This window comes from Ptiloglossa arizonensis, chromosome 7, assembly GCF_051014685.1.
Source record: "Ptiloglossa arizonensis isolate GNS036 chromosome 7, iyPtiAriz1_principal, whole genome shotgun sequence".
NCBI lineage: Eukaryota > Metazoa > Arthropoda > Insecta > Hymenoptera > Colletidae > Ptiloglossa > Ptiloglossa arizonensis.
In genome coordinates this window covers 11,698,825-11,726,313 of record NC_135054.1, presented here as the reverse complement: position 1 = coordinate 11,726,313, position 27,489 = coordinate 11,698,825, and the positions used below count along the sequence as shown (strand labels likewise).

The 27,489-nt window shown below is 31.3% G+C and overlaps 3 protein-coding genes across 32 annotated transcripts in view; all 3 read right to left on the bottom strand.

Moving 5' to 3' along the window:
- Positions 1-10,953, bottom strand: part of LOC143148799 (uncharacterized) — a 113,986-nt gene extending 103,033 nt beyond the window's left edge. For 20 of the 22 annotated variants that reach the window (XR_012992589.1, XR_012992592.1, XR_012992593.1 and 17 more), the window contains exons 1-2: positions 10,602-10,953; positions 8,405-8,749 (exon numbers count right to left, since the gene is read on the bottom strand). Coding sequence is in view for 6 of the 22 variants with exons in the window: in XM_076315452.1 (XP_076171567.1) it covers positions 8,405-8,629 (225 nt within the window). In the remaining 16 variants the exon portion in view is untranslated. The remainder of the gene's footprint in view (positions 1-8,404; positions 8,750-10,601) is intronic. The other 2 variants (XR_012992590.1, XR_012992591.1) reach the window with 2 other exon arrangements.
- A 1,447-nt stretch (positions 10,954-12,400) lies between these two features.
- Positions 12,401-20,632, bottom strand: LOC143149260 (uncharacterized). 8 transcript variants are annotated; one of them, XM_076316471.1, is made up of 6 exons: positions 20,578-20,632; positions 20,421-20,482; positions 19,514-19,811; positions 17,120-17,266; positions 16,646-16,835; positions 12,401-15,448 (listed from the first exon to the last, which is right to left on the bottom strand). In XM_076316471.1, the coding sequence occupies exons 5-6, from the start codon at positions 16,805-16,807 to the stop codon at positions 12,821-12,823; spliced, it is 2,790 nt and encodes a 929-aa protein (XP_076172586.1). In that variant the 5' UTR covers positions 16,808-16,835; positions 17,120-17,266; positions 19,514-19,811; positions 20,421-20,482; positions 20,578-20,632; the 3' UTR covers positions 12,401-12,820. The 8 variants fall into 8 exon arrangements, with proteins under 8 accessions (XP_076172586.1, XP_076172583.1, XP_076172580.1 ...); XM_076316468.1 differs by having other exon boundaries at positions 17,160-17,266; XM_076316465.1 differs by lacking the exon at positions 17,120-17,266 and having other exon boundaries at positions 20,578-20,625.
- A 3,030-nt stretch (positions 20,633-23,662) lies between these two features.
- On the bottom strand, positions 23,663-27,419 carry Rps24 (ribosomal protein S24). Of its 2 annotated transcripts, XM_076315732.1 has the most exons (5): positions 27,355-27,419; positions 26,942-27,010; positions 26,386-26,709; positions 24,912-24,986; positions 23,663-23,799 (listed from the first exon to the last, which is right to left on the bottom strand). In XM_076315732.1, exons 1-4 carry the CDS (start codon positions 27,355-27,357, stop codon positions 24,975-24,977), a joined length of 408 nt encoding a protein of 135 aa, XP_076171847.1. In that variant the 5' UTR covers positions 27,358-27,419; the 3' UTR covers positions 23,663-23,799; positions 24,912-24,974. The 2 variants fall into 2 exon arrangements, with proteins under 2 accessions (XP_076171847.1, XP_076171848.1); XM_076315733.1 differs by lacking the exon at positions 24,912-24,986.
- Between the last annotated feature and the right edge of the window lie 70 nt (positions 27,420-27,489).

Sequence of the window (27,489 nt, the reverse complement as noted above, 5' to 3'; positions counted from 1 at the left end):
AATATCTACATCGCTTTACAGCCCCGCAAGAATAACACTTGAAAATTCTTTTCAACGAAACTACGCCTGTATCTGGCTGATAATTCGCGATACAGATACACGATGGACGGTCGAACGGTGTCTGGAAAGAATGTTTAAAATTTCCATCGAAATCCAACTTGACGATAAACTATTACATTTACGCGTCACCGGAGAGATGCAAATGCGTTTTATTGCAATCTCGAATGTGCACACGTGCGTGGAACACGTTCGACCGGTGTAAACGGAGCCTCGCGTTCCCTGTTCAAGCTCCGACGCTATTGCAATAATGTGCCGAAGTGAAAACATTTATTTTCAGTCCAGCTCTTTACACCCCGCGGAACGAACTTTACGGTATAGATGGAACGAGCTCGCGTGTGCGCGTCTCTTTATGCGGTTTCGCAACCCAGTTCCATGCGGTTAGGAATCGACGAATAGAAAACGAAAAAGCGTATACGCGTAGCCCGTGAATCTGATTAGGTGTACAACGCTGGACAACCGTGAGCGGACGAGCAACGTTAACGAATACGGGATAACCTCTGGCCACGTGTCGCTGTTTTAGGGTACGAACGACCACAACCGTGTTCGAGACACCCTTTTAATCGCTCGGCGAACAACTTTGTGCATTCGCACGCCTCAAAGAACGTCTCCCCTTGCACCGATTTTACCGACTTCCTGTCCCCTGTGGGAAACGCGTTCCATCGGATACGTTCATTATCTTGCACCGATAAACGATCGATGCTGGATTCGTTACTGAAACACGTATCGGGACAAAAACGACATCCCGTATCTTTTATGGACACGTGTGCAACGATTACGGTGACACGTAACGAACGTAACGTACGTTACGCGGCACGCATACACACGTTGATTTTATTGTACGTAGGAATGCAACGATCGTCACGCGGCGTAAACACGCGACGCAACAAATAAAGTAAATACGTGTACGTAGGAAATTGATATTAACGATTGCAACGTTTCCTCGCAGCGTGGTGCACGATGATTCTGTTTAGACCGACGTCTCCGCGTTCACGATTCGATATTAGATTCCATCGAATGGTAAGATACGTTACGAACTTACGAAACGATTCACGCGTTTATCTCGGTTTTAGAACCATTGTTTCTGGGTATGTGGGTACAGTGTACGTTTGAATTGCGTGCATTGAATTCTCGTGCGTTTCGTAGTTGCTTGATAACGACCCTCGCCGATTATCGTCGACTTATGTTCAATATATCTACAAGGACTGAACGAAGAATCGTTCCTCACCTATGACGATTTCACGGGTATGTAAATTGGCTCGAACGAGGAATACGTGTAATTTTTTTTTTCAGACGCGGTAATTTTCACGGTTTAAACAGCGAAATTACCGTTTGAAGTTTCGATCTTCCGGTGTAGTCTTCGAAAAAATTGAAAAGAATCTTTTAAATGAATTCTGTACGCTTCGTCTCCGATACTTGCACCTACCAATAGTTTTACAATATTCCAGGGATGTAATTCCTTAATTGTTTCCGGAAAATTATTTATTTATGTGTTTTCTAGTTTCTTACCGAGAAATAGAAACTTTACTGCGTTCGTGTGAAGGTTATTGCACATTTTTTCGAGTGAGTACAATTGAGGAGTCGTTTGCAATATCTTGTGGAAATGCATAGAAAACTTTCGCATTGACTCTTTTGGGGTATACTCTTTGGCCTAACCGCTAAAATTGTGAATAAATAATCATAATTTGATAAATTCTTGGACAAAAATTAACGTTAACGTTTAAAGTGAATAAATCATAATTAAATGACTTTAAATGAATTTAAAGTTTTCTTTGTCTCGAACAAAGCAATTTGACCACGGTTTATCGTACAGTTTGCAAAGAAACGAATGGGTTGAATGGAATTTGAATTTCAAAAGTATGTGCAAAATAAACTCCGCTCCTTTCTGAATTACCATAGCAATTGCACCGAGCGTTTCCTAATCAGTTTTGAGAACCCGGGGATAATATAAAAAACGCACGTACGCCCAACAAGTGTGGGCTTGTGTTGCACAGCACCGCATTATGAGCAATCGGATGTAACATTGGTGTGTCACGTGTCTTTAACCATTTGCTGTCTTAAGCGTAAGCACAAAGACACAATACCTGTGTATAATGCATCTCTGTACGAAGTACATGAAATTATATCCGTCCTACCGCTGAATGTCACGAGTAACAAGACGTATACCTCGCATAAAATACAACATAAGTGACCTACATGGATCATCGTTAATGCTGCCTTTATCCTTCGACAAAATCAAATCGAATATGGGTCACTCCGTGGGAAATCGGGCACTTTTTCGAGCAACGTTTCAATTTCTCGATAAATGTTCCTTCCGTTAACTGTTTTTGAACAAATTGTTACTGTTGAACGAACAATTGGATGAAAACGAACTTTTCAATATTTACAGCGAAAACAAGAGTGTATCAAGTACGTATTGTTCCTGTTTTCTTTTTTTTTTTTTTAAATTGTCTTTGATTATTTCGTCTACGCAATTTTACAGTTTTCGTGAAAGTAGATATTCGTAATAAAAATATACGCAAGCTCAAAGACGCGATTACATTATTTTGTAGATAAAAATTTTGTTACACCGTAGTACATGCTAATATGGAAAGTTAACTTTGATTTATTGTCATATGGGCGATTTAAAAATATCGTATTCTTATTTTGTTTTCTTCGAGTTATTAAATTCATCTCTGCTGGATTCAAAAATCACGTTTATTCGAAACAATTACAAAAATTGTTCAGACTGAAATTATACCTATTCACTGTAAACAACCAAAAGCTCATTCTCATCCCGCTTGCTGGTTCAACATTGATAAATTCTTGGACAAAAATTAACGTTATCTTTCGTGCAAACGTAAAATCAAGAATTCTTTGAATTTTGAGATTCGTTTAAATATCGCGAACTCTACAAACAAACCCCAGTTTCAGCAAAATCCGATATTGTTGTTCCAAAAAGTGTCCGATTTCACGTGGAATGACCCATGTCGGACATTACAAAATTCGATACCAAGTGTGTACGCATGACTCACACGCGAGCAAGGCACGTACAAATGTAATCGCACGAAATCTACGTTTTAAATCATTCGTGATGAAAAAAATGTAAATTAGTTTTCCGTTGAAAGTATGTATTTTCTACTGTAGTTTTTATTCTTTGGTAAAAGAAACTAACAAAGACCAGTCCCGAAATGACAATACTCGACTGTTTTCTTTGTTGACGAAATTTTGAGTTAGCAAAGTAAAATCTGCTTACGTATGTATAAATGAAACTTGAGAAAACAGCTATAATTGCGTATATTAAAATCGTTCCGTCATTTACCACAAGGTTAACATTTTTAACAATCTCTTCGTTACGATGTATACAGAATATCAATGTAAATATTTTAAATAAATGATTCAAAAATAAAAATAAAAAAATACTGTTCTGTACAATTTAAATCAACGATTAGCACAATTCTCGATTTCTTAGACAGAAATACGTATCGATTCAAATATGTGTAGTATTATAGTGAAACGAACGATGTGATGACAAATTAATATATTGTCAAATTTTCGTAATACACATATAATAAAATCGAGTCGAGACTTTTGTCTAATACTTTTTTCGTACTGCGTCTAAAACTATGTTGCGAACTATATATACATCAGTTCCGTTTTTTGAGCATGTGTTCGTAGCTACTCCCAAAACGATTTCAGATAGTAGCCATGACCTCGAAACGTGAATGGAGGTCCACTTACGAGGTTCTTACCGATGGGTGTATGACGTAATTTTACGTGAGCCCAAAGTGTGCATGCTGAGTAGATAAATGGTGGCACGTAGATGAAGCGAGTACAAATCACAGATGCCGAACAGTACGGTAGTCAGATATACTGCAGCTTTGTGTGTAGAATTTTTAATAACGCGACAATTTTTAATAAGTACCGTAACGGTAACCCTTTTTCTCTAGAGATGCACTTTGACTCGATTCAATTGTGCATCAACGAAACAAAATGTGAATACAATAATATTGTTTACACTTGTCGAAATAAAAATAAAAACACGACTTTTTACACCTCAGTGTGCGTGTTACTACCCGTTGGTAGTGCCAATAAATGTATTTCTCTCGATCCATTGAATGAAATAAAAAATACACTACGCCTTCAATACAAAATGGAGAATTTACCAATTCGATAAACCGTGATATAATTGCAAAAGCAACAATGTTTAAAAGGAGAAACTTGAGGAACAAAAGCGTGTCCTATATTCCACCACAAGAGTACTCCTTTTCTCTTTCGCTCTTTCATTGCATACAAACAACAATCGCGAATAATTTGGAATACAACGAATCATATTTCGTGTACTGAAAATGTATCGTTGCACACGCAAATTTAGAGGACAATGCGCATTGTTAATATATCAGTATCAATATCGACGTGAAATTATGCTTCCGAAATGTCTGTGATTTCTAAAGAACGCTCAATTTTTCGTTTTTGAATTTGTTGGGGATTTCAAGAACTAAAAAACAGTCTCGAAACTTTTACGAATTTTACAGATAGATTTGAGTCTACGAAACAAAGAACTCGTAAAAATTAGTACAAATTGTACATAAATTTCCCCTTTTTATACTACAAGGAATAAATGTTAGGGCAATTGTGAGCACCAGGAAATGAACAATTCTGTCTATATCACAATAGATGGTCGAAAGGAGCCTCGAAATTTTTTTCGAATGATTGCGAAATAATAGCTATTAACCACTGACAACAAGCTACCACCATTCTTGGAAAAAAACGTGAAATCAAACACACTTAACGCATCATCGTGCAAACCTCAGGATCCTCGAACATGTTCAGAGAAGAAAAATAAACAAATTATATAGCAGAGTAAACAAATGCTTCTCCCAGTATTTTATTCTTCTGAAAACCACCCGATCAAAAATTTAGTATCGTTGCTGATAAAAATATCGAAAGAGAAACCGAAAAATAAAAAATTTGAATATTGAATCCGCTGAAATATTTTATAAACTTTAATCAATTTTACGCTTGCGATGTATTCGTCATTTTTCGGTCTGTTTCTATTAAAATTAAGATAAAGTTTGAAAAATACCAATCTAAATTTTTCAGTTCTTTCACCAACTACAAAGTTTCATTGATTCAATTCGCATCACTTCGTAAAGGTTCACTTCTAACAATAATGAACTAAATTTTAACGATACTAATTGATATTACCTCAATACATCGTTAATTTCTTTTAAAACTTTTCCTAAACTTTCGAATCACAAAAAATGTTAAATACAACCTTGACTAGAATCATTCCTTCCATTTCACGTATCATCTAAACATATAGAACAATAAACATTCCTAAACGTAACAAACGCATAATTAAACAATGTTAGATTGTTACACTTTTCTGCTCTCCAAAAATGTTCCGTTGTAATAATAGACGATGTTAACAACGTCAACTGGTTAGGACCAGGGTCAATTGATTTACACTTGAACCAGTATTTTACCGACCTGAATAGAAACTTCATTGAGCGTATTTAACATACATTAAGCGAATGAAATCTTTGCATTACTTATTAATAAAAACAGTAATCTGCATAAGTCTATGAAAATCATTCCCGACCTTAATTAACATGCCTCGTATACATAGATTACGATAACCATAACAATTTGATCCACACGACTCTTTAGTGCACTATCTATGCAAGTTAAAAATGTTAAAGTATCATTTTGAGTGCAACTCAAGTTATATTCCATTTATCAAATTGAAAAATCTGATTATAATAAACATAGTTACACAACGTTTACGAAGAACACGAGTTGCACGAAGGCTACAGAAGAAATTGTGTAAACGCGTAACATGAATAATTTATTATTCATCGTTAGTATATAATACGTCGCCAAGTTTTCCTCAAATTCTACCAACGGAATCTCAACGATCTTACGTTGTTCCAGCCATATCAATAATTTTATTCCAGCCATACCGATTATTGCAGTGCAATAGATATTATCCTACAGGCGAAAGTGCTATTATAAGAATATATATTATATTTTCACCAGCCATTATACATCGATCGTGAAGATTGTTGGAGATTTGTATTACTATATTTAGAGATTCGTATCGTTAGAAAAAGAAGGCCAAAAATACGAGGAAATATCAATAGAACTGCAGGAAAATTTGCATTCGTCGCCCCTTCGAAAGTAAAATGCGAAATGAGAATCATTTAAAGGAAATTTTCCACGTAAGTCGAGAGCTATACGGTGTGCTCACTGTCCGTTCGACTTCCATCGGCGTTTAAATTACGATTCGTACTACTAAATTATCACGGATGGATGAACAAATACGCCATCAGAAACAGTACGCAGCAAGTCCTGTTACTTCCATGTCCGCTGCATCCATTGATCGTCGTTGCTATCAGATACGCCGGAGTAAAGACGTAATAATTATTTACGGAACTGATACGATTAGGTAACCGTGAGATTCGAGCAATTCGACACCAAAATACTTGATAGAAAGTATCGAAATGAGGGTATCGAAATCTCCAGGTACTTAGTATCAATTTTCGGTGTCGATATTTTTGTAACGAAATTATTCGATCGATAGCAGTACCTTGTGACACCAAGCAGTCAAATTAATCAAGTATCCAAGTAGTCAAGTAGTCAGTTTTACCACACTTTAAGAACTATCAAATATATTGGGTTGTTCGAAAAGTCATTTCGTTTTTTTTTTTTTTGGTGAAAACGAAACACGATATTTTGAAAGTGTACAAACATTTTATTAAATTATATATTCTCCATTTTGGAAAACGAAATGACCCGATGTACAACAAGACTTTCGTAGAACTACCAAATGGTTATTTATCCCGTTTGATAGTTATGTACCTGTGTAGATACGTGTTCGATACTGTTCGATATCAAACAATATAATTTACGAGCTGATATCGATAGTATCCGTATTCTTACGCTAACGTGAGAACTGAAAATCAAATGCACAAGGATCAACTTTCCTCGTTTAGTGAAATATGTTTCTAATCGTTCTTTCTCGAGATAAATTAAACGAGGAATGCTCGCTCGTCTCTGTTGATGTGATAATCGTTGTGTAACACGAACCTGGAGCAATACGCCGGGGAAAGAATAGAAAAACAGAATACACGTGACGAATATGTAAAATAAATACGGTATTGTTACGCAAACCTTACCATACAACGCTATACTGTGCTCCTCGGGATGCAACGTTTGTTTCAATTTGCAAGATACCAAACTCTTCGAATTTGTTCGTACCGTCGTTTAAAAATTATTCAATTTTTAATATTTTCTGTGGAATACGTTTAAAAAACAAAGTATAGAAATTATCATTTGCTGTGCGTACGCTTACCCGCTTACAACACGCGTAATAACAAGTATTAACAATTAATCGTATTTTTACACCTTGTCGCGTATTTGTACAAAGAATATATAATATTTATTTAGCACGTAGAAAAGTAGATCTTGACTGTGCTGTGTAATATTTAATTGAATGTAACGATTCATTTACACATATTTTTTATAAATATTCTACACGAAACTGTTCAACTATACTTCATTGAATTAAATTAATGGTGAATTTCCATGAAAAACAACGTACGCGTTAAATTGCGTAATAATCGTTCAACTACTAAAATCTCATATATTTTACCGTAGAAACGGTGTCATAAACATTTGGAAATAATTGTATATACATTACGTGCACGTCACCGCACACACCTTTGCTGACATTTTGCGTGACACAGATATTGCAAAAGTGTACATAATTAAACGCCCATTTTACTTCCTTTTATTTTCAGATTTTCCAATCTATATATTTTCTTATCGAAAGAAGAAAAAAAAAAGAAAAAAAAACAATTTTCTTTTTCATTTTGTGCTTTTGTCGTTAAAGGTACGATATCTCTTTCGTCACGGTCGTAAATTTACAATTTTGCACAATTATCTACATAACCATCAAACGAACGGAATATCATAGTAGTCACTCGTATTCGTTGTGGGTAACGAAGTATACCTAATACGTGATCCCTATTAAATTATGAATAATACCTGGTTCGAGATTTTACCGTTCATAACGTGCTCTGTTGAAAAATTAACCAGAAATATCCAATCGATATAAGTACCAAGTTACCCGGTCTAAAGATTCTCTCTTCGACTAATATTCTCCCGAGTGTAAATACATTAATATCAATTTATATTATTGGAAATATTCTAGTGAAATATTGAAATATTGGTAAGTCGTATACCGGTGAAAGTGTTGTAAATAAATGATTGCGCACTATCTGGAACGGAACGCTGACAATAAATCGGGTCAGAGAGGGTTAAAAATGAAGCAAATATCGTAGTATCGTTGCGATTCTCTTACCTGCTTGCCAGGGCGAGGTAACGTCTCCACGTTGGTACTGCCGACAACAGGCGCTTTTTCTGGTCCTCCATTCTGTTGGCTGACATTTATGTTGGCATTAACATTCGCGTGTACATTGGCGTTAACATTGTTCGCGTTGTCTGTAACGTTTGTGTTCGTGTTTCCACCATCAGCAGCCCCGCCAGTGCCAGTTCCACCCCCGCACTTTCCTTCCTCGCCCGTCATCACTTCGACCTCACCCTCCACCGATGTTCTCTCTTGTCTCACCCTTTCGCGTTCCGCGCCTCGAGCCTTCCTTCCGTTCACTGATTACCAATGTCGGTCCGCTGGCCAAAATCCGGATATCTGCTCGAACGAGACGACGATTCGTCGATCAGGAGAAACGGTTCAATCTAGAGATTACTCGGCTTACCGACTAATTCTTTTTCGAATCTCTAACAACAACGACCTCGAGACTAATACTTTAACGATCTTGCAACGAGAAAGCTGTATTCGAATGCTTGATAAATTTCATTTCAAATATTGATTTCGCACAAATACCGCACGACAGAAAGCACATGTTCGCGAAATTTCGTAAACTCGGTCGAATCGAACTGACTTAACCAACGAATCGATACAATTGAAGGTTAGAAAAATCGCAGTAATCGAACGAATAGAATGATAGGTAACGAATGAAAGATTTACAACCTATAAACAGGAAGAGGGAAATCAAAGTCAAATTGTAATCGTTTAAAGGTAAACATTGAGAAATGTCAAGATTATCAAAAACGTATTCCGATCTCGTCAATGCGCAAAAATTCGAACATCCTTTTCACTGACACACTGTCGAAGTTCATTACATTACAAATGTCTAGGAGAATTACTTTCGTTCCCTTGACGTCGCTATTTTTAGGATTCTCAACGCGCGATACGGGTGGTATAACGGTATATGACGAGCTAGCTCAAGCACGTTGGAGGTGGACTTCATGGAGCACATCCCGATCAAGAACTAATCAATTAATGCAGCTAGCATCCATCGGAGATTAAATAACCAGAACCGAACTGTAATTGGAATCGATGCTGCGATTTTATTCTTGCATCAATCGCATTACAAATTACACCCATTTTCGAACGCAGTTTAATTTTAGACAGTCTTCACAGCCCGGTTTCCACTGATGTTACCGAACGCGATGAAACTGACGCGTGCAAGTTCGGCTGATCACGTATCGCGAGCAGACTGTAAGAAACACTACCACACTACCGTTGCGAGAAACTGGAGAAAATAGTTTCCGGTAACCGCGGGGGACTCGAAGAATCGTACATGTAGTTGTATCGTCAGTAGTGGAACCAGGGAAAATCGATTCGGCCGTGCCCGTTTGAGCACTGCGCGCCTCTCAAGTGTACGAGCCACCGCGATGAAAGCAGTCAAGCCGCGCGGAACGATCGTTTCGACTTTCGAGATGCGTAAGTAATGTACACTCGACACTTGTGAACCCTCGAAACTACCTACTCTTAACAAAACTGGGAACATTGCATACTGGTACGAGCAAAGGAATAACGATCGAGCACTGTAATAAATAATGATAAATGCGGTTTCTAAGAAATACAATTGTATCGTTTTCTAGTTTTCCTTTGACTCCCTCCCGTTAAACGAGGTAAAAGTTACACTGCCTGCGGACTGAAACTGAGGACCCTTCGTCAAAACGAGAGAAAGAAAGAGAGAGAGAGAGAGAGAGAGAGAGAGAGAGAGAGAGAGAGAGAGAAATGAGATGTGAAAAAAGTTCTTACGCGACGAATACACGAGGAGTGTTCAATAATCCTGAGACAAGTTCATATAACAATGTAATAAATATGAGAAAGAATAAGCTTCCTGTTTGTCTAAAAACGCGAATGATTTTAATCTCAATGGCCCTTTGCATTAATAGGATGGGTCGAATTAAAACAATTAGAGATTTTTGTTAAAAAAAGAGATCTTACAATGAGATCATTTCTAAAAATATTCAATTGAAGGAACAGAAATAAACGAACGTATTTTATATATTATGATAATACTTGACCGATAGCGATCGACCCTCCGAATTTCTCTAAAGCAGACTTGCCCGAGTCACTATATATACTACATATATCGACTATGCCGGTTTTAGTACCGTACTTGCTACAAAATTATACATTACATTCGACGTCCAATATTTTGAAGCCTTTTTAAAACTTTGCTTGCCTCTATTTTCATGATTCAATGGAATATGCACGATCTGTCCGAATCAATCAAATTGTCGAATAGCTGCTTCGTAACCGAATCCTGATGCATCGAAAAATGACGCGACTAACCAGAGAGCTACAGGGTGTTGTGGCGATACTTAGGATTCCCGAATACCAACCACAGGATACCGAGGCACTTTTCCTATTAAATGTTTTCTCACTGTCAAATCACACGACGTTCCGTCATTTTTTATACATTTGCTCTTGCGCGAACCGAACCATATACATATGTGTATATATATGTGTGTGTTATTCGAAAGGATTCCGTCTATCTAAAAAAGTTCCGAGCTTAACACGACCGCCCTCCTGGAAACTCCGTACGGCTTTGATCGGTTTTATAACTTCGATGGCGACGGGTACGCTCGAAGCGACGCCTAGTGATCACGTTCCAGATGCGCTGGCTACCCCCTCTTTTCAATTGAGCTTCCCGATTACCGCCACTGTAACTACATCACAGGGTACACAAGAAATTCGATCTTTTATTATAATGTCTTTTTATTGAATATAATGCTTTCGATAAAACATTTGTAATATACTATCCCAAATGTTAGAAAAAACAAATCGTTTCCTGTTTATACTTTATGTCCACCGAGAACATCTTTATATAATAAATTTTACTCTTTTATTTTCAAAGTAAACTCATCTTTCATTTGTTTCGATTCTAAAAGTCTTCTGTGCTTTGTGAAATATGAGGCATTTCTGTTAGAAGAGAAATGTTTTCCTGAATATACTGTCGAAAAATAAGTAATTCGAGGTACACACATTTTTTAGTAGAATAATTTTGTAGCAAGTACGGAACTATTTTAGTAGTTGTCATTCTTTGTTCAGTTTAGAAGTTGATAAACTTACTATTAACTATATTACTTCAATAATGAGATTCATCCTCGTTCCATATGATATTAAATGCTCAATTTATAACCAGAAACAAATGATGCCTTGCATAAAATAAAGTAAATACATATTTTTTCAAAAATAAACATTATTGACTGGTTTGAAATCATCCACTTTTTTACGGCTATAACCCGCCATCTATATATGGTAATTAGACTTATATATGTAATCTTTATTTAAGCATATTTTAAACAAATTTTTATGTGTAAAATCAATTGCGTATATACGTATTGCAAACACATATATAACAAAATAAATTATTATTTCCGTTCAAAGATTACATTATTTGTAATACATTCAATATTTTATATTATATGGTATAAAATTTATAAGAATTACATACATTAGTATATTTTTATTAGTATAATTATTGCAATATAAATTGCAATAATTATAGTAATACTATAGAAAATATTAAACAGTTATAAATCAGTTAGGAATGCACAAATTTGGTTGATTGAATTGAAAACAGTATTGTACTTATCTCTATCCTTTCATTATACTGCAATTATATTACTAGTTTTATTTGTGTTTCAAATAAAATAATTGAAATATGTATTAAATACAAGTTACAATATTATCACAATAATACATTTGACACACAAATGTTCCGGTCTTATGCTAACAAAATTACTACTCTCAATTATGTTTTTATTATTCATTTATTATATATAACTCAAAACACAAATTGGCAAATTGAATTAATGTTGTCTTTACAAAGAAGAAACATTTCTAATCTTAAAACATATTGTTGAATATATACACGTGCTCAAACCATGTATTTTTAATGAAGAAATTATACTTTTCATAAATAAAACATCACTTACCAGTAAACATTTTATATGCCCAAAAAAAAAACACAACAAAATTTTAAATACATAATGTTATGTAACATAAGTAATAATTGACGTCTTTTAAAAAATAAAAACCAAATATTATCATGATATTATGATCATTGCATATCCTTTATTTGTCTTATGTTTTATGTTTACACCTACTAAAATCTAATTTTTATTTCACACTCGCTCACTCATTTTATCTATAATAATATTACTTTGTACACTCAACAATAGCAACATTCCACCTGTGTATAGTACAATATATAATCTGTTATACAAATTGTACATACTTTAACAGTAAATAAGGGTGTACACAACAAAATAGAATTAAATCAGAAAAATAATATTATTTTATTGGTTCAATAAGAAAACAGTAAAACGATTATACTATTAAACTCATACAAAAACATTATAAAATATTTGATTGATATAGTTAATTTTTATACATTTAATTAATTGCTTTATCTCCTGATTCCATGTTCGTTTTAAGAAGATTTCTAAAAGACTTTTTACATATTTTGTTATTTTTCTTATGTATTTTAAGAGCTTTTGAACTTGCAAACTGTAAATGACAAAATTCACATTTTTCCATATTATTCTTTTTAGGATGTACTTTTGTTTTGTGTCTTGATAAAATGAAATTACTGCAATATGCTTTTTTGCATAAATGACAAGGAAATCCGAGTCCATAATGATATGCTTCATGCCTGAACTTCATAGTATTAGAACACTTTTTGTTACAAGTAGAGCAGGTAGGTACACTATGATCTGCATCAAAATGTAATTTTCGAGATGTAGTATTCGAAAAACGTTTATGACACTGAAAACATTGATATGGTACTACAGGATCAAAATGTTTGAGCTTAATGTGTTCATCAAATTTTGAATAAGAATTTAATACAGTGCTGCAATAGTGACAACTTATTTCAAAAAGTGGATGAACATAACTGTCTCCCTGTTTAATATAGCACTGATGGTTGTCCCATGCAACAATACTAACAAAAGTTTCTTTACAATATCCACATATTAGTTGTGTACTTCTGTGATGTTTGTCAATGTGAATATCAAGAGCTTTTTTAGAGTTAAACACATTTCCGCATATGCAACTATTATTTTTAGTAACTGAATTGACGTTACTATCATTACATTTTTTGTGTTTCTCTTTAGCAAAAATCTCTTTGCATGAAAACTTCGAAACTGCATGACAAGTCTTATTTTGTTCTATATTTGTTATCTGCTTTTCTTCTTCTTTGTTAAAATCATTTGTTACTTCATCTATGGTTAGTTTATCACTAATATTATTGTTACATGGATTATATTGTGAATCTTCTTCTATGTCAACATCAATATCTTCATCAACAAATTGAATCCTTAAAATACTATGATTTTCACTGTATTTAGATGAATCCAGAATACCGTACTGCTGATCCTGTGAATCTACTACAGTATCATCATCTGAAATATCCGATAATACATTGGTATCTTTTGAATTACTAAAATCCTGTAACTTGTTTTCATCGCCAATATCTTTACCAACAACTTCGTAAGAATTATTCTTTTTTTTTATCGTTATACTAATCCCAATTCCAGAATCTCTATCACAACTATTTCGCATAGCACTTAGATCTGAATTGTTTAATTTACTGTTTGTAGTAGACTGTTCTATTTTACTATTCGGTAAATTACATTTACTTTTATGTATATACAATGTGTGAGGATTACGAAATGATCTTCCACAAGAACAAGTAGTTTCATGTCTGTTTCTATTCATATAAGTCCTTATTGGCTTCTTATACTTTTGTGTTCCTTCGTTCGTAAACAAATTTGAATTGTCTTTGTCATTGTATTTGCAATTGTTTGTGTTTTCGGAGGATATATTATTTGAATTTACAGTTACTTTTTGTCTCATACACAATGGAGATTTCCAGTAGTTGCAACTAAACAAATGAAAATTTTCTTTTGTTTCTCCGCGGACACGATGATTGCGCATATGTTTAGCGTAACTATGTATTGAATAAATCCCAAAACAAATATCACATTGGCGGGCACCATTTTTCAGTGTACCATGTACTTTATAATGATTATTAATGCTATCAATTTTAGGTCTTTTACTAGGATCTATATGTGACATATTTAATTTTTGTTTTCCTTTTTTCTGATAGTGTAGAGAATGTTTGTCTTGAATAATTCCATCACTTCTTAAAGGTTCTTTTTCAACAGATATTTTGTTCAATTCCTTAATTGTTGGTGCAGCTGATGTTTTCTCTAATTCTTTTAACATTAAATCAGGACATTCAATTTTATGATAATCAGTTAAATGTTCTCTTATATTTTGTACAAGCTGCTTACACAATATACATTGTTGTTGTAAAACTGAGTCATGTTGTAAAGCAGGTGTTTCTCCACTTTGTTCCAATTCTTTATGTGTGGTTTCTTTTTCTGGTTCTTTTCTTATTGTTTCACAGCTATCCAAATTGCTACTAGTGTGTATTAAAATATTTTTCTTTTTTCTTTGAGACTGAAAATTTGGAACAGAAGCAATTTTACATTCAGTTAAATGTGGTGCCACAGATTGAAGTAAAGAATCTGTAAGTAGTTCATTTTCATTCTTTTTCAACTCAAGCTTTTCAAAATTACTTTTTTCTGTTTGAACATCATTAGATTCTTTTGATTTGTCAATTTTGTTGTGGATTACAATGGAGTTCCTATTATATCGCTTTGGTGGTATGTAAATACCATGTACTCTTTCTGAATGAAATCTTAATGTTCGATTATCTGCATATAGTTTCCCACATGTTGAACAATGAAATAACTTTTTTGTAGTTTTGATGGAAAATTTAAAATTTGGTAGTGCAGTATTGTCATTGCCTAATACTGGTTGATATTTAATATACAATGATTCTGAATTTGTTATCTCTGACGATAAATCTTCAAATGAATCAAAACTTTTACTACTTTGTACATCTTTTATTAACTTTAATGTTTCCCATATCTTATCACACTTCTCAAGTAAAACAATGGGATCCTTTACTTTATATGGCGTAGTAAAAGGAATTGGTGATGTAAGTATTTCATTCTACAATTAAAAAAAATATATATGTATAATTTGTTATATATTACCAATAAATCTTACATTAAAATAAAATTTGTACTTTAATATATGCATTTTATTTCAGTTTTTTATGTGTAATAATGATATTCTAAATATAATTTGGAATTACATCACTCCTATTACTTTCAAATTATTTGTAAGTTACCATATAGTAACCTAAACCTAATTTCTTATTAATAACAATAAATCACATACTATTTAGATTATGTTGAACTGTCATTAAATTTAATATAAATTACATAAAATTGTTAATATATTTATTGATACACATATTAACAAATTTAATAAGTGATAATACAATTACAATATATAATTAAGAAAATTTATAACTTGGGAAATGAACAATTAATATGTTCATGAAATTAATGAAAATTATCTTACTTAAAATGATTCTTAATAATATTATCATTATAAAATGTACAAGTAACTCTTGTAATAATAATTTAAATTCAGAAAAAATAGTTTTTATTATTTTTAAAAAATAACTTTCAATACATTATTCAGATTATACAAATATCAAATTCAACAAAAGGCTCAAACCATGAAAATATCAAAATATCAAATTTTAAAATACTATAAAAATATCAAATTTTAAGATACTATGAAACTTTAATTCTGTTGTCTTTTCTCTTTTATTATCAATTACAAAATATCAACATTTATCAATATTATTATAAGATTACAACTATGTAAAATAACCATGTTTTCCTTGGTAAATTCCAATTTTTATAATTTCTAACATATATTTAAGAAAATATTTTAAAACAACAAAATTTGTTTTTGTCCATAGTGTTACAGTAAATAAAAATGAAATTTTATAAATTACTAAGTACTTCAAAAAGTACGCTAATTTAAAATTCCCGCCACATATCAGTTGAGAAGTAATTTCCCTCCAACTTTTCCCTCCAATTTCCATAAAGAATAAACTTAACTTATATAAATACAGAATAAACACCATTAATCCTAGTATTAATACTTACTAATGTTGTTGTATTTCCAAATAAACATATGTTTAAAACTAATAACGAAAAATAAATAAATAAAAATAATGAATTTAAACACTACATATCGAATGGAATTTAATTTAATCGCGGTAAAGAATATCCTAAAATAATTTTTAAAAAAAACCACAACAAATGCAATAAAATCATAAATACTTACAGTATTTGATGTATCTTCATTGAAATTTGATACACTGGAATAACAAGATTCTACTTTAGGTATAGATACATTGGTGATGCATGCCATCTGTTCAGGCTGCTTTATCGTTGTATTTTCGTTATAATCCATGTGATCTTGAGTAGAAGATGCATTTCCAAACATTTTAATTGAAGTCGCGGGAAATTAAGACCTGAATACAAATTCAGGATTAGTATATTTTGAACGTAGCCGTATACAAACTATGCGAATACGTCAATATTTTGCGTCTGCTTTACTATTTTGATTGCTTCTGTTCCCTTCCTCCTTAGAAATATTCTTTTAAGGCTGATTTACACTATCAATCACCCATCTGTCAAGATATTCCTCATCAAAATTACCAAATGAAACAGTAACGAACAATGTAAATACCTCCAAAACCCACTAAAGAATGTTTCAACGTATGGTTGCCTGACGAATACTGTTAATCACCCTTACATTGTGAAGTCATAGTTATCTGTCGGTAGCGTCTACCTACTCGTTAATCCAACAGCTCAGACTATATGTTAAATCAGTGCTGTCCAACATAAGGGCCTCTTACACGCCTGCTTCCCCTTTTAACCGTTCTTGCCTCATACAGCATATCTATGTTAACAAAGAAACCGCGCGACACTAAAGAAACAGCCATGCCAAGCTAACATCTTCATCGTGAGGAAGCTCACAGACGTTATACACGACGTATGGTAGTTCGTTTATATAAGAGTGGGGAAACCCCAGAGGTCTCAAAGACTTGATTTGAATAATGCTGTGTTAAATAATTATCATTACTGAAAAATGATAATAACACAAGCACTACTTGCAAACATTAACACCAATTTAGTTTGGAAATTACAAATCTTAGAGGAACTAAAGGTTTTTAAACGATTAACTTTACAGTAAGCTCAAATACCTAACTATAGAGATCGTCTACAATGTTTCAAGAAACTAAATGTAAAAGTAATTTGTAACTTGTAAGTAGATAATTGTACTAACGATCTAAAACTTACTAAGTGATTGATAACACTTGGTTATGATCTTTAACAGAATTTATCTACGCTACTTTGTTTCAGAAATCAATTGAACCATCTTAACGAAATGATTTAGGTTCGACATACGTTTGCAATCATGGAATAATGTCTAATTATATCTAAAATTTCTACTTTCTTGGATAACATTTATTCTTAAAATGTTTGTTCTTAATTTGTTATATTCGGTTGGAATTTGTAGTCGATTTTAACACACAAAATACGTTTGAGGTTAATTTAACATGAGGATATTTTTAAATCCTTGTTATTAGGTACTTTGATGTTGTAACATAATGTGATTGTTCGTCACAGTTATAGAAACGACAACCACAATTTTTAGTACAGATATCATTTTACTTTTATCTTTTAAATATTGCTTTTGTGCGGTAACCTAGATTTTTCATTGTTTCCACTTTGATATATATTCAAAAAAATTTTTATACAATATATCATGTACTATATCATATTATATAAAAATTAACACCACTTTAAAAAATGTAGTATAAATAGTATACAATGTAGTTCGTACTTAAAATGGAGAAACCTATTCATGCACTGATGTGGATAAATGAATATGTAACCCATGTTGGATACATCTGAAATATTCAGTGATCACTATCATATCTATCTTCATTTGAAAGATTTATTACAAAATTATAAATATAAACAATTGAAAAAACTGTTTTGTTTCTTAATGTAATATTCATTAAAAACAAAAATGTAAGTTTAAAGATTAACATGATTTTTGAACTAATGGATTTATACATTATAATGTAGGTAGGCCATAATTATCTTTAAATTGTAAACATTAACATACCAAAATTTAATTTTGATATTTCAATAAATAGTTGTAGAAAAACACATCAGATATATTTTGTGCTGATTTACAATTTTCACCACTGTAATTATATGTAGTGTTTTATGTAAAAATATCAACTCTCCTGGTATTTGATGAGACCCATCAAAGTTGAGTTTAGCAATGATAATGGAGAATGTTTGAATATGAACAAGTTAGTTTGATATTTTGTCAAGCTATCTATGTGTCAGTTGTTGAACAATTATTATCTTATACAAAAGAAACTCAATAATACATTTTTAATTTACTTAGATATGTATAATTTTCTGAATTCATTAGAAACCTACTTTATGAGAAATTTTTAATATGTGACGTAAGTACAAATGTTAGGGATTAGATATCTTTGATTGTAGTAACGAGAATTTGATATTGTGCTATAGACATTAGACTTATTGTTGATGAACAAGCAAATAGTAGTTATTAAAGCATTTTGTAAGTATCGTTTTAAATAGTTTGAATATTTTTTAGACCATCAAGTCTTTGAATATATGAATCGAAATATCAGAAACACTTTAAAGTCAAATAGTACTTATATTTAACAAAATAATAATGTGTTATGAAGGGATCTTATAAACATTGGTCCACCACTGTCTAGTATCATGTGACTCAACCCAATAAAACTTAACTGGGAGAGTCCATGTTGAATGATTGACAAAATTTTGTGAGATTAACTTCTAAATCACAAATCTGTCTGCATGGGCAATCACTCAATGAAATATTGCAATAATAATAAACAATTAAACAAGTAGTACCTCTCAACATATCTACTATATATATTATAAAACAATTTTACTGTATACACTTTATTTCGCGTCAACGTTAGGTTGCGTTACAATGCCACGAATACCTTGTGAAAGTAGGAATTTCTAACCTGTTAGTAGTACGAAGAATTTTGTTGAAAGGCATAAATCTGCTTTACTTTTAGCTCCTGGACGTTTCGATATATTAGTTCTATATAACTGATATACTTACATTAGTGTAGTTATGAAGCCAACAATCTAACTGCATTCCAAGTAATTTGGCATAGTGTCTTGGGTATGCTAACTTCTTAAAAATACGTTCAGAATAACGTGCCTTTCTAAGTGTACAGTAATGTTTATTCGAATAAAAATCACTTGGAGACTTGTTTCTAACTGAATTAAAGCCACAAATCTTCAATAATTGAGATTCCGAAGAGGATTTTCTGAGCGTGTCGCTTTAGGCGAATGCACTCCTACATGTGGCTCGAGTTAGTCCGCCTGCTCCAAGCAGTCTCGAAGCTGCGTTTGAGCTAAACAGTTGAGAAATTGCTCAATAGTTTTTGAAGATAACTTTTAAAGGATTCGAGGATTTTCAACAATTCTTTTAATAAATCAAGTATAATAATTTTCAAGATTTGCAGAGTACAGCTTCTAATAAACTGTCTATCCGATATACATGATATTTTAATAATAAATATGAACATGCACAAGTACTTGCGTAGAAAATGTAAATTCAAACCATCTAGTCAGACTAAAATGTTGAAATATTGTTTAGATATTAATAGGTAGTCAAAAATTACTTAGGTTAGTAGAAATAGTTCTAAAGGCTCGATTAAGTCTGATCTATTTCGATAAAATATCTGTAGCAGTCGGTATACATATTTGTACAATATAGGTCTACTTCCAAAGAATAAGGAAAAGAAAAGAATATAGTAATCATTTCGTTGATTGAAGATAAAAATAGCTCAGTAACCTACAAACAGTTGTCATTGTTGAATTTAACTGGCGACCTATTCATTGGCGTATAATAAGCCAAATACAAGATAGTGCAAAAAATGTAAATCAAAGCATACAAAATTAACATGTTATTACATCAAAAGATTCAATCTCGTGTACACTTTAGGACGAGATCAATATACCTTCGTAATGCGTATACCTTTGCGACACTGGCGCTACGAACAGCTACTGCAATGATGATAATCTGTCGATAAATTGAAAAAATAATGTATAAGTGTAATAGGGAGGTTTAAAATTGAGATTAACATAACAATAGTGTATATTTTATGTTACTCGTACAACGTGCAGGCCTAACGTTCTGGTACCGAGCCAGCTTGCATTTTTTACAAATGCATTAAGGTGTGTCTTTGAAAAAGAATTTATCCTTTTAAAACAGACATATATAACTTTGTCCAAGTCTGGCTGACTTCTCATGCTCTGTCCTAACCGGATAAGTCCCAGCTATCGAGAAAAATCAAGTCAGTTCTAAGTCAAGAGCTTAGAACTTCAAAATAAGCAGAGCATTGGAATATTGGAATATTGGTTTCGTTAGTTATAATGAAATAAATATTAAGAAATTCTAATTTCGAAATTAACTTATAGGTATTTGGATCCGTTAATTACGTATCCTTGAAGTATCTGCATCTCTGTGCCTTTCGTTATATAATAAAAATCAATAAGATATCGGCCAATCAACTTTGACCAAGTCCAAATTTAGGATCTTTTTTTACAAATTACATTGTATTACAATTATATCTTTAACAAATTTCTATTGCAGTTTTCTCATTATGTCGATTTACCTATGTAATAATCTTATCGTTAGAATCAAGACAGACAAGGTTACCATTCTTGACTAGTAGTGTTGTACTGTTTTATACTGATAAAATTGTTCTTCTAATGAGTATTTGTTTCCGGCAGAATATATATCAAGGCAAACATTTCTTCACGAAGCTTAGTATTTGTTGAAGAAAAATGCAAGTCTTCGTTATCTCGCTACTGCTTGCCAGTTGCGAGCCTTCTACATCAATTGCCTTCACCTTTGTTTACAGCAAAGATGTCTGCTAACGTTATTTTCATTTTAAAATAATTTTAACTTCAATAAATTGTGAAACTGAGTTTAAATAATAATAAAATATTACATTTGTGAAAATGTTTATATAAAGGTTATCCACTTTTTAAATAACAGTAGTTGCGTCGTCTGGTGACATAGTCGAATTCGTGGGCTTTTGATATCTAAACCTCTATCAATATGTGACGTATAAATCTTTCAATAATAGCAGGAATATACTTACACTTTACTTTATTTACTGAATTTTTTTTAATAGTCATCTTTATTATTAAATATTCTAAAGTGTGTTGACTTATAAACTATTATGCTAGTACTCTTACTTTCAATTTAATCCTCAGCGGTCGGGTGATGAGCTGGACTCATTAGAACACTTTTATCATGAGCGAGTTGCACTCAATAGTGTCACAGGCCACAATTTGTAGATAATAGAAATATAATACGACGCTTTGCCAGTATAAGATACATTCTCAGATGTTTATTTATACGCTTATGCCTTTTTTGGCAAAGGACAAAAATGTTGTACATTGAAGCAAAAGAATTTTTAGTTTCAGCAAAATGTTGCAATTTTGTTGAAGCACTATTTTTACGTTTATAACTATATTATAAATTTATGTACCTAAAAATGTCGAAAAGACGTATTGCATTCAAGAATGAAGAAAATAGTGAGGAAGAATTTTGTCTAGATTTTTGTAATAAACTATTCGATGAAGATGAATTGATTCGATTTGTAATAGTTCTAATAATGCCAAATCTGTGTAGTGATATAATATCAAAAAAAAGTCACGTGCAGCGATTGAACATTTTGAGCGATACCGACAATAAATCCATTGGGTACACATTCCTTAGCGCATTCCGACCGCAAAGATTAACACTCTGTTTTTTTGAATACACGTTTACATTAGATAAATGTTAAGATTTTTACTTCATATTGCATTATTACATGTGTGTTTGAATATAATTGACTATGATTTTTCAATTAATTTTATTACTTCACAATAATTGTTAATTCTTCTATGCTAATAGTACCGTGTTTTCTTGCTAACTGTTGCAAATTTGAGCCACAACAATTAAATAAAAAGATAGGTGTTCCAAAAATTGAGTAGAATGGGGAACACAGTGGGAATCTCCAAGAATAAGATACAGTTAAGTAGCCGGAATAACTTTACAATAGTTAAATAGGCTGATAATAGTTAGCTAGATAACATTATCTCTGTACTGTAGTAAATTGTAGTGTTTAAATTTGTCCACAGAGTTACGAAAAATATGTATGAAATGAAATTTTAACAAAAAAACCAATAAAATAATGTTAAGACTCAGGAATCATCATAATTACGGTTTCTATTGCAAAAAACTGATTACAGACAAATTTTCGATGTAATGAATTTTTTCACGAAATAAAAAAACTGGTTTAGTCAACTGAAGAATCAAATTTTTTAAAAATTATATAATCAAATGATAACAAGGAGTCCTACTTTTCCAACAGAAGTATTAAATTTGATCAAGTACCAATTACAAAGCAGATTCAAAAATAATGAATGGCTTCGAGTAGATTTATGTAAATAACAATTAATAAAACTATTGTCTCTTTTTATTTCAAATACCACATTAAATGTTGTTTTAAATATATAATCAATCTATAGTAGAACATTTCCAATTTATTAAAATATTGAGTATAATGGACCATCATTATAAAATTAATTATAAATTCGTGAGTCAGTAGTTATTATCAATTGTATGAGCTTTTATGTATGAGATTGGGGATTTCATATTGGCAACTAGTATTTTATCTGAAAGAAATTTAAAAACCACGAGTTTGAAAAGAATAATTCAGAAGAATCAAATTTCTAACTCCAGAGTAGCATTCGGTCAATAAATCCGACTAAAATAGAAACTGGAGTGACTGTTAACATGAATAATTCTAAAGTTACAGAATTTTCTCCAATCATATTGACTACAACTTCATTCATGACACAGCAAACAGTACCCAAGTTGGTTAATCTGAAAATTCTTCATCAAGGATACAAATGCTATTAAAAGATAAGAAAACTAATATTGACTTTACACGTAGAGGATCTGTAGAAGTTTTAATAGGACAATAATGTCTGTAAAGATAATATGTTATGTAATTTCTTTAAATTTTATATTTTTATTAAAATTTTTGGATTATTTCAAAAACATTATTAATTTTTATATTAAAATAAATATTGTTGCTATGGGAGTACATATATATACAAAATTTGTAAATTACTTTCATAGTGAACGTCCTTGGACATGTGATATATCAACATGAGGTGTAAAAAAATACAGCATTGGCTCTTTTTGTTTGATTAAGAAGAGTACACGTTTATTACGTAAAACTTATCATAATCATCATTTTATGGTAATAAATTATTATAATAATTTTTACGTCGATGTTAAAGAAATCGTGGTCTTCATGATGTCTTGCGGTTTTACTGTAATGCAAAAGATAAATAAAAATATCAGTAGAATATTTAATTCTTAGTCTCAACTAAGGTTACACTCTCCATGCACAGAAGCATTCTATATCTATTTAATAAATAGTACACAACAAGTACATGTAATGCAAAGTAGAGAAAGTACAATACAGGATAAAATATGTTTTTTTTAGCCTTTTAAGCAGAATACTAAAGCAAAATGTGAAAATGTTAGGATCAGTTAAGAAATTGTTAGTTTCTTAGAGAGTAAATAGTTGTTTGAATGTTGCTACGCAATTTTCATTCATGTATCATTTTATTAAACATGAATAGGTAGTTTGATAGATATACTTTATGATATTCATATGTTGAATGATTATATTATTCTATACAGAGTGTCTTGTAATAAGTGGAACAAGCAAGAAGGATTTGATTTTATATGCAAAAATAAACTGTACATATACATAGAATAACATTCCTCTCTGAATAGGACTTTGTTTTCAAATAAATTAATTTAAAATTAAATTTTTAATTTTACTAGTAAATTCTAATTGCATAAATCTTTCTACAGGTTCTTGTTATATTTACATGTAAAATATACAACGTTATTTATTAAAAAACAATATCTCTGATTACAAATAATTATTTTTTTACATTGATATAAATACAATGAATGTCTATAGCAAGATTTATTAACATTACATCATGTTCAAGCCAAATGTGTTCAAAGCACTATTTTTAAAAAGTTCTGAAGTCTCATACAAAAAGTTTTATTGTGAGTTTTCAATTTATTTTTACATATAGAATCACCTCATTTTCAACTGTACTACTCACTGCAGGATATCCAATATAAATAACAAATATCAATAAGAATTGCAATATGTAATTGTGTATATGCACAATACTTTTATTAAAAAGAATTGACATATTGCATAAATAAAAGAGATTGAATGGACTAAAGGATTTACTTTAATAAGTGAAATATTGAAAGTTAAAAAAACTAAATTAGATATATCATGTTACACAAAGATCACAGGGCACAATATATATTCAAGCAATGTTAAGGAAAAGGATAAATGAAGGAAGTTAATATAAACAAGGGAAAGAAACTTAGAAGTTTGCATGCTGACCATGTATGAGCATCATAATTAAGTTCCTTCTTGAGGCTTGTAGTACAAATGATGAGCATTTGTCTACTTCCTTCCCTAGAATATAAATAAAAAGCGTATACCACTGTATAGCATGCATAATAGAGAAACAATTATATATATGATACTGTCCATGTTATGTAAGATGTAATAAATCGCATTAATTGTTTGCACATCTAATAAGTGTTTCGGAATTTAATTTTATTATTATAATAATAAAATAGTAGCATTTTACATACTTTACTTAAAGCATAAAGATTTTAAAAGTTAAATAATTTGAAAGCAGTTAATCTGATTTTGTTTTATCTTTATAATTGAATAAATTAAAGCTTAAAAATAAACAAAAATTCAAAAACACTGGAGATGTTTTAATATTTGACCCTAATATGTACATACAATTCTTTACATCTAGTTGTATCTTTAAAATATTATTAAAGAGATGTCTTTAAAACCATTTGCCCACCATGTGAGAGTTATTATGTAGAATATAAAATTGCCTATTTAACTTTTATATGAATAACCAGCATTTTCTACATTTGTCAATAGCCAGGTACCCAGGTAGTCTAAGTGTTCTTGCTCACATAAATCAAATACACAATAACAATTTCATTTCTATGCTTTCCCTTCAATATTTTTTCAGCTTTAAATAGACCAAAACCTTTAGATCAGAGCAGTTTTTTTTAAGAACTGAGAATCTAAAAAATGAGAATTTAGAATGGTTTTGCAATATTCTGACAAGAATATATAAAACTTTTGATAGTACAAAAAGGGTATCTAAGGACCTAGTTATTGATATACAAGTTACTAATTAAATAAAACCATGCTGCATTTCTAGATTTACTGTAAAAAAAAATTTCTCTCACTAATAATTAAATAGATTTATATAGAACTTCATAGGAATAAATAAATATGAATATATTTCATTAAAATTTAAAAGAAATATTTTATTTGGTAATTCTGCAGTTTAGTGACTTTCTCCTAAATGGACTTATTTTTTCTATTTTTTTTTAAAAAAATAGCAAAAACACGTTACTTTTTCAAGCTCCCTGATCTATATTTCTTTTTAATGTTAAAATACAGGCTTCTTTGAAAAAATCAGAAAAAAAATTAATGCATTTGTTAGAGTAAAGTTACTAAACTGCATAATTACGTTTTAATTCAATAAAAGTATAAAATATAAGTTTGAATAATAATTTAGTAACTCAATTCTGTATTCTTATTATTGATGTTGCACAGTAAATTATTTACAAACGACATAATAATAGAATAAAAGTTTAAGAAAAAAAATGTAAAAACCATCACCAATGAATGATCAATATATAACCCATCTTCAAATTATCAGTTTAACAAACATTATTTTATATAATGACACAATGAATATAAGAAAGCTGTCACATTTAAGAAACATGGTATGCAGCTAACAATACATTTAGAAGAATAAACAATATTATCTTACCTTTTTAGATGCAGCTCCTACTTTACTCTTCTTTGTACCTCTAACTTTCTTCATCCTGTTCTTACGTTCTTTCCGCTGTTTCCTTGTTTGCTTTTGTTTTTCAAATAGTCCATGCCTTGTTAATCTGTACTTAGGTTCAAATTTTTTAGCAAAATCTAATGTGTCATAAACCAAAGCAAATCCAGTAGATTTACCACCACCAAAGTTGGTTTGGAAACCAAAAACAAAAACTACATCAGGTGTAACTTTGTACATTTTAGCTAATTTTTCACGTATTTCAGTTTTGCGAACTGATGGATGGCCTGGATGAAAAACATCTACAACCTGGAAAAAAAATAGTTACTGTTGTATGTGTGTAGAAATGTATATAAGAACAACTAATAATATAATTAAGAATCATTTGCAGTTAATGGTTCTGTATACCCAAATAATACAAAGAAATGAAAATCAAAAAATATTTAATCCTTTATACTCTAGTCACCTGTGACATAGAATTTTCTTAACTGAGAAAATAATTATAGTGCAAAGAGTAAAGAATATATATAGTGGATCATACCATTTGTTTCCGACATAATAGCCGATTACTCATAAACTTTCTGGTTCTAATTGTGACTGTACCCTCCGTCTATAAAGAAAAATAACAAATTTGAAGGTTATGTATTCTTTAACACTTTTATTAAATACTATTTTAAACAGTAGCATTTAAAACGAATAAAGATACATTACTTCATGATGTAATTTGTGTAATGAGATCAAATACTTTTACTTATATTTTTATTGACATATTAACAGCATGTAGTTGGTTGGGAGATTCATGTCATAATAATATAATTATGTGTTGATAAGAACAGTATTTGCAAATTATATTTGCAAAATACAAATAACAATCCATTCTTAATAAGGTATTAAGCAAATATTACATATTTTCTTAAATGATTAACCAACAGTTTTGGGATACAAAATACATACCATTTTACTTGATTATTGTACCGCCAGCAAAAGGCCAGTTACGGAAATGTGTAGCGCTATCTACAGTCAAGTTTTGAATGATTTTATAACTAATGTTTATGCATAGCTAACAAAAAGTTCTTCTCATTTTTATTT